The sequence below is a fragment of the Sander vitreus genome, unplaced genomic scaffold, assembly GCF_031162955.1.
Source record: "Sander vitreus isolate 19-12246 unplaced genomic scaffold, sanVit1 ctg275_0, whole genome shotgun sequence".
Lineage (NCBI taxonomy): Eukaryota > Metazoa > Chordata > Actinopteri > Perciformes > Percidae > Sander > Sander vitreus.
Genome location: NW_027595438.1, coordinates 60,001 through 68,331, shown reverse-complemented (window position 1 = coordinate 68,331; position 8,331 = coordinate 60,001). Strand labels below are relative to the sequence as shown.

The 8,331-nt window shown below is 51.6% G+C and overlaps 1 protein-coding gene across 1 annotated transcript in view; it reads left to right on the top strand.

Annotated features, from left to right (window-relative positions):
• The first annotated feature begins 3,724 nt into the window (after positions 1-3,724).
• Positions 3,725-8,331, top strand: part of LOC144513555 (atrial natriuretic peptide receptor 1-like) — a 56,826-nt gene continuing 52,219 nt past the window's right edge. Inside the window, exons 1-2 of the mRNA XM_078244659.1 lie at positions 3,725-3,966; positions 6,470-6,886. Coding sequence (XP_078100785.1) covers positions 6,479-6,886 — 408 coding nt within the window. The 5' untranslated portion in view covers positions 3,725-3,966; positions 6,470-6,478. The remainder of the gene's footprint in view (positions 3,967-6,469; positions 6,887-8,331) is intronic.

Sequence of the window (8,331 nt, the reverse complement as noted above, 5' to 3'; positions counted from 1 at the left end):
TTAATCTCATGATTTTAGTGTTTCTGCCTCACTGCATTCCCCCCTCTCATTCCCCCCTCTCATTCCCCCCTCTCATTCCCCCTCTCTTTCCCCCCTCTCATTCCCCCTGCTCTGGTGTTCCCCCCTCTCATTCCCCCTGCTCTGGTGTTCCCCCCTCTCATTCCCCCCTCTCATTCCCCCTGCTCTGGTGTTCCCCCCTCTCATTCCCCCTGCTCTGGTGTTCCCCCCTCTCATTCCCCCTGCTCTGGTGTTCCCCCCTCTCATTCCCCCTGCTCTGGTGTTTCCCCCTCTCATTCCCCCCTGCTCTGGTGTTTCCCCTCCCTCTCATTCCCCCTGCTCTGGTGTCTCCCCCCTCTCATTCCCCCCTGCTCTGGTGTTCCCTCTCATTCCCCCTGCTCCCCCTGCTCTGGTGTCCCCCTCTCATTCCCCCTGCTCTGGTGTCCCCCCTCTCATTCCCTGCTCTGGTGTTCCCCCCTCTCATTCCCCCCCTGCTCCCCCTGCTCTGGTGTCCCCCCTCTCATTTCCCCCTGCTCCCCCCTGCTCTGGTGTTCCCCTCTCATTCCCCCTGCTCCCCCTGCTCTGGTGTCCCCCTCTCATTCCCCCCTGCTCCCCTGCTCTGGTGTTCCCCTCTCATTCCCCTGCTCTTGTGTGTTCGCCCCTCTCATTCCCCCTGCTCTGGTGTTCCCCCCTCTCATTCCCCCTGCTCTTGTGTTCCCCCTCTCATTCCCCCTGCTCTGGTGTTCCCCCTCTCATTCCCCCTGCTCGGTGTTCCCCCTCTCATTCCCCTGCTCCCCTGCTCTGGTGTCCCCCTCTCATTCCCCCCTGCTCCCCTGCTCGGGTGTTCCCCTCTCATTCCCCCTGCTCTGGTGTTCCCCCCTCTCATTCGCTGACTGACGAGTGGTTTCCTGTGACGCAGAGCGTTAGCGGGAGTCCCGTCAGATAAGAACATTCAAGAACAAACGAGTGTTTTCATTAACAGGAGAGAGTGGGAGGAAGACAGGGTGTGTGTGTGTGTGTGTGTGTGTGTGTGTGTGTGTGTGTGTGTGTGTGTGTGTGTGTGTGTGTGTGTGTGTGTGTGTGTGTGTGTGTGTGTGTGTGTATGGGTGTGTGTGTGTGTGTGTGTGTGTGTGTGTGTGTGTGTGTGTGTATGTGTGTGTATGTGTGTATGTGTGTGTGTGTGTGTGTGTGTGTGTGTGTGTGTGTGTTTGTCTGCATTGTTAATAAAGTTAATGAACAACAGTGTGTGTGTTTTAACAGGATACACCCGGTGGACCAGGAAGCCACTTAAATGCACACACACAGTCTCCCTCTTGGTACCTCTTCCTGGAAATGACAGACACACACACACACACATACACACAGACACACACACACACATACACACACACTCACACACACACACACACACACACACACACACACACACACACACACACACACTCACACACAGACACACACACACACACACACACACTCAGATTCAGACATCACAACAAAAGTTCACTCTTCAGTCTGAACCAAAACAAACTGAGAAACTCAAATGTAAAAAACGTTCAACAACCTCTCGCCCCCCCCACCCCGTCCCCCCGTCCCCCCCCTCCCCGTCCCCCCGTCCCCCCCCTCCCCCCTCTGTCCGTTAATCAGTCACCAATTATTTAATTGTCAATGAACGCGTGTTTGTTTTGGAGCCATGTGTGTCTGTAATAACCCTGATATCCTGGTGCAGCTATGGAAGGCCCAATGGGTCATAAGTCGCCCAGCTCTACATGAGTTACAATTAAACAGTCCTTCCAGAAAAAAAATAGTTTGGATGAAGATATTTGGGACTTTTTTGCAACGAAAATGTGAGGATTATGACATCATGCAAGACCCTCATATTTCACATATTTTGAAGCATATTTCACATATTTTGAAGCATATTTCACATATTTTGAAGCATATTTCACATATTTTGAAGCATATTTTGCGCGGAAATCTGCAATTTATGTGGTGAAAGTGTGGCGTATTTGAAGAAATGCTGATTGTGGCTTAGGGTGGGTTAGGGTGAGTTAGGGTTAGGGTGAGTTAGGGTTAGGGTGAGTTAGGGTGAGTTAGGGTTAGGGTGAGTTAGGGTTAGGGTGAGTTAGGGTTAGGGTGAGTTAGGGTGGGTTAGGGTGAGTTAGGGTGAGTTAGGGTTAGGGTGAGTTAGGGTTAGGGTGAGTTAGGGTGAGTTAGGGTGAGTTAGGGTGAGTTAGGGTTAGGGTGAGTTAGGGTGAGTTAGGGTGAGTTAGGGTGAGTTAGGGTTAGGGTGAGTTAGGGTGAGTTAGGGTGAGTTAGGGTGAGTGAGTTAGGGTTAGGGTGAGTTAGGGTGAGTTAGGGTTAGGGTGAGTTAGGGTGAGTTAGGGTGAGTTAGGGTGGGTTAGGGTGAGTTAGGGTGAGTTAGGGTGAGTTAGGGTGAGGGTGGGTTAGGGTGGGTTAGGGTGAGTTAGGGTGGGTTAGGGTTAGGGTGAGTTAGGGTGAGTTAGGGTTAGGGTGAGTTAGGGTTAGGGTGAGTTAGGGTGAGTTAGGGTGAGTTAGGGTTAGGGTGAGTTAGGGTGAGTTAGGGTTAGGGTGAGTTAGGGTGAGTTAGGGTTAGGGTTAGTTAGGGTGAGTTAGGGTGAGTTAGGGTGAGTTAGGGTTAGGGTTAGGGTGAGTTAGGGTGAGTTAGGGTGAGTTAGGGTGAGTTAGGGTGAGTTAGGGTTAGGGTGAGTTAGGGTGAGTTAGGGTGAGTTAGGGTTAGGGTGAGTTAGGGTGAGTTAGGGTGAGTTATGAGATCACATGATCACGTTTTTTTTGGAGGGACTGATTTAAAAAATGTTTTTAACACTGTTTAATTTGTCAAAATGGCCGCTCTTCTCAACACTTGAAAGGTCGCAAAAACCTGTAAACGCTATATTTACACTTAGCAAGCATTAGTAAACGTCATTTATTTTGGCGTCCAAAACCCGTAAAAATGCAGCTTTTCGACAGAAAATGCAACATTTTATGTCTCAAAAGCACTGAGACCAATGTTCATTTTTTTCATCAAATATTGGCGACTAATGGACCTTTGGGCTTTCCATACAAGACATCTTCTACAGACAGACAGGCAGACAGACAGAGAGACAGACAGACAGAGAGAGAGACCGAGAGAGACACACAGGCAGACACACAGGCAGACACACAGGCAGAGAAAGGTAGAGGCAGACAGACAGGCAGACAGACAGAGAGACAGCGAGAGACAGACAGACAGAGAAAGAGAGAGACAGACAGAGAAAGAGCAAGACAGACATACAGATAGACACACAGACAGACAGACAGAGAGACAGAGAGAGAGACAGACAGACAGAGAGAGAGACAGACAGACAGAGAGAGAGACAGAAAGACAGACAGGTAGACAGACAGACAGGTAGACAGACAGACAGACAGGCAGCCAGGCAGACAGAGAGACAGACAGGAAGACAGACAGGTAGACAGAGAGACAGACAGAGAGACAGACAGACAGGCAGGCAGCCAGGCAGACAGAGAGACAGACTTTTCTCTTCTTCAACACCTTTTTTACCGCCTTTGCCGACGTCTTTCGAGGAACTGTGTTAAAAGCTTTTTTTATGTAAATCGTGATCAAATATAGGCGACAAATGGACCTTTGGGCTTTCCATACCAGCCCCGTGCCCTCTACCGCCGCCTCCTCCTCCGGTGTGTGCGCGTGTCCGCGGTGCCTCCTCTCGCTGTGTTCTGCAGACATAACGGGAACATTACCACATTTACTCCGTGTCAGACAGACAGAGAGAGAGACAAACAGGCAGACAGAGAGAGAGACAGACAGACAGACAGACAGACAGACAGACAGGCAGAGAGACAGCCGCGGTGTGACGGTGTTTGGACGGAGGAATCATCCCCCGCTCTTTTCTTTTTCTTCTTGTTGTGTTTGTGGACATGAAGCCGCTAACGGACTAAAGACCTGAGCAGGTAAACTGTGTGTGTGTGTGTGTGTGTGTGTGTGTGTGTGTGTGTGTGTGTGTGTGTCTTCTTGTTTAACTATATTCCTGGGGTCCAAAAACCGGGGAGTCCAGTATACTTGTGGGCTCTGCAGCCTTGTGGGGCCAAAATGCTGGACCCCCCAAGGTTAAAGGTGTGTTTGATGGGTTAAGACCTGGTTTTAGGATTAGGGTCAGAATGAGGTTCTGGTTAGGGTGAGGGTAAGGGTTAAGGTTAGGCATTTAGTGGTGATGGTTAAGGTTAGGGTAAGGGGCTAGGGAATGCATTATGTCAATGACTGGTCCCCACAAAGATAGTGAGACAAACTGTGTGTGTGTCTGTCTGTCTGTCTGTCTGTCTGTCTGTGTGTGTGTGTGTGTGTGTGTGTGTGTGTGTGTGTGCATCTGTGTGTGTGTGTGTGTGTGTCTGCGCGTGCATCTGTGTGTGTGTGTGTGTGTGTGTGTGTGTGTGTGTGTGTGTGTGTGTGTGTGTGTGTGTGTGTGTGTGTGTGTGTGTGTGTGTGTGTGTGTGTGTGTGTGTGTGTGTGTGTGTGTGTGTGTGTGTGTGTGTGTGTGTGTGTGTGTGTGTGTGTGTCTGTGTGTGTGTGTGTGTGTGTGTGTGTCAGCCTCAGTTTGTGAAAGACGAGCAAGAGTCATATGTTGTATCTTAAATGTTATTTTAACAGACTTTGCATCACACACAAGTCATGTTTATACTGAAGATGGGGTTAATATTCATCCAGTATGTTCACTCATCAGCCAGTTATTTATTCATATTGTTTATATTTGTTAATGTCTGAGTGGCGTTGATTTGGTTACATTAACCAGTTAGAAATCAGTATGTCACTTTAAATGTCAGAAGACCTTTGTCTCCCGTCTTCACATTATCAAATCTGGCTCTCTTTGAAGTCCCATATTATGAAGAAGTCTCTTTTTCTGGGATTTGGGAGTTATTTAGTGTCTCTGGTGCGTTGATAACCCTCCATGCTGTTCTGAGTGAGATACGGTTTCTGAATGTGTCCTGTCTTCAGTCTCCGGGTCAGCTGGTCAACATCTGCACGGCTTTCTACGTCACTAGCTGAGACGAGGGGGCTAGGGGGCTAACCGTTAGCATGCTAGCTCGTTCTCAATGGCAGAACACTGCTACAACACACACTAGTTCACCATAATCTCCAGAAGAACTACTTCCATGTCCCTGTTCTGCAGGTATTCACACAAAGGTGTGAGAGAGACCTGAACACAGGGTGAAAAGAGGAGCTGCAGCAATGAGCAGGACAACAACAATATGAAACCATGTGAACCTGTTGTGGTACGACCTCTAAATACGGTGATGAAGATGAAGATGAAGATGAAGATGAGCTCCTTAAGACACAGTGGCTGTGTTTGGTGTAACTACTGTTGAAAGCTGTGAGGAGGCGGAGGCTGCGGAGGCTGCGGAGGCTGCGGAGGCTGCGGAGGCTGCGGAGGCTGCGGAGGCTGCGGAGGCTGCGGAGGCAGCACACCTGGCTGTTTACTTGTTGAATCATGTTTGTGGTTATGTAATCGCCCAGCGTGACGTAGTGACAACATTCATCGTGCAGGTCCAGCGCTGGCGGGCGTCTCCTTCCTCTTTCTTTGTGTTGGTTGTCTAAACTCTGAGGACTATGATTTAAGGTCCAATATGTCATATATTTACTGTAATACATCCAAAACATACAGCGATGCATCATCACATAGTAAGGAAATATGCTAAGATGAAATACTATCAACAACAACAATGCTGACTGTCCTGGATTGCACAGCTGTTTGTTATCTAGCAACTGTGTGTGTGTGTGTGTGTGTGTGTGTGTGTGTGTGTGTGTGTGTGTGTGTGTGTACGTGTGTGTGTGTGTGTCCATGTGTGTGTGTGTGTGTGTGTGTGTGTGTATGTGTGTGTGTGTGTGTGTGTGTGTGTGTGTGTGTGTGTGTGTCCATGTACGTGTGTGTGTGTGTGTGTGTGTGTGTGTGTGTGTGTGTCCATGTACGTGTGTGTGTGCGTGTGTGTGTGTGTGTGTGTGTGTGTGTGTGTGTGTGTGTGTGTGTGTGTGTGTGTGTGTGTGTGTGTGTGTGTGTGTGTGTGTGTGTGTGTGTGTGTGTGTGTGTGTGTGTGTGTGTGTGTGTGTGTGTGTGTGTGTGTGTGTGTGTGTGTGTGTGTGTGTGTGTCCATGTACGTGTGTGTGTGTGTGTGTGTGTGTGTGTGTGTGTGTGTGTGTGTCCATGTACGTATGTTTTTTTACCTTTCCGGCGCTTATTTCGACATCCCATACTTTCTGGTAATATTTTTTTTTAAACGGGGTAAAATGTGACCCAAAGACGACGTGAGGGGGGCTGATAATCAGGAGGCGAGGACCGGGAGTTTGCAGTGTGCTCAGCGATTGCTGGCTGGCTGAGTTCCCACAAAGCCTAGCGGCACTAATCGAAGAGCAAGTTATGAACCAGCTTTTATTTTGAAAGGGTTTCTTTGTGTTTCCCTGCAGTGGATTATCATGACGTCGTCCCGTTGGCCCCTCCCCTCTCTGCTCCTCTCTCTGCTGGTCCAATCAGCCGCTTCCTCTCCAAATGCTACCAACGCCTCGCCGCTCCAGACCGTAACGCTGGCAGCCATCTTGCCCCAGACGAACACGGCGTATGCGTGGGCGTGGCCTCGAGTGGGCGCGGCCCTGCACCGCGCCGTGCGGCAGGTGAATTCCGACCCCACGCTGCTGCCCGGCATCACGCTGCGGCTCGTCCACAACAACTCGGAGAACGCCGACGGCTTCTGCTCGGACTTCATGGCGCCGCTGGTGGCCGTCGACCTGAGGGAGGACTACAACCCGTGGGCGTTCATCGGGCCCGGCTGCGACTACTCGTCCTCGCCTGTCGCCCGCTTCACCACACACTGGGACATCCCAATGGTGAGTAGGAGAGGGGTACTGGGGCATCCCAATGATGGGTGGGAGAGGGGTACTGGGACATCCCAATGGTGAGTAGGAGAGGGGTACTGGGGCATCCCAATGATGGGTGGGAGAGGGGTACTGGGACATCCCAATGGTGAGGAGGAGAGGGGTACTGGGGCATCCCAATGATGGGTGGGAGAGGGGTACTGGGACATCCCAATGGTGAGGTGGAGAGGGGTACTGGGACATCCCAATGGTGAGGTGGAGAGGGGTACTGGGACATCCCAATGGTGAGGGGGAGAGGGGTACTGGGGCATCCCAATGATGGGTGGAAGAGGGGTACTGGGACATCCCAATGGTGGGTGGGAGAGGGGTACTGGGACATCCCAATAGTGAGGTGGAGAGGAGTACTTGGACATCCCAATGATGGGTGGGAGAGGGGTACTGGGACATCCCAATGGTGAGTGAGAGAGGGGTACTGGGACATCCCAATGGTGAGTGGGAGAGGGGTACTGGGACATCCCAATGGTGAGGTGGAGAGGGGTACCGGGACATCCCAATGGAGAGGGGTACTGGGACATCCCAACGGTGAGTGGGCGAGGAGTACTTGGACATCCCCATGGTGAGTGGGAGAGGGGTACTGGGACATCCCAATGGTGAGTGGGAGAGGGGTACTGGGACATCCCAATGGTGAGGTGGAGAGGGGTACTGGGACATCCCAATGGTGGGTGGAGAGGGGTACTGGGACATCCCAATGGTGAGGGGGAGAGGGGTACTGGGACATCCCAATGATGGGTGGGAGAGGGGTACTGGGACATCCCAATGGTGAGTGGGCGAGGAGTACTTGGACATCCCCATGGTGAGTGGAAGAGGGGTACTGGGACATCCCAATGGTGAGTGGGAGAGGGGTACTGGGGCATCCCAATGATGAGTGGAAGAGGGGTACTGGGACATCCTAATGGTGAGTGGGAGAGGGGTACTGGGACATCCCAATGGTGAGTGGGAGAGGGGTACTTGGACATCCCAATGGTGAGTGGAGAGGAGTACTTGGACATCCCAATGATGGGTGGAAGAGGGGTACTGGGACATCCCAATGGTGAGTGGGCGAGGAGTACTTGGACATCCCAATGGTGGGTGGAAGAGGGGTACTGGGACATCCCAATGGTGAGTGGGAGAGGAGTACTTGGACATCCCAATGGTGAGGTGGAGAGGGGTACTGGGACATCCCCATGGTGAGGTGGAGAGGGGTACTGGGACATCCCAATGGTGAGTGGGAGAGGGGTACTGGGACATCCCAATGGTGAGTGGGAGAGGGGTACTGGGACATCCCAATGGTGAGTGGGAGAGGGGTACTGGGACATCCCAATGGTGGGTGGAAGAGGGGTACTGGGACATCCCAATGGTGGGTGGAAGAGGGGTACTGGGACATCCCAATGGTGAGTGGGCGAGGAGTACTTGGACAT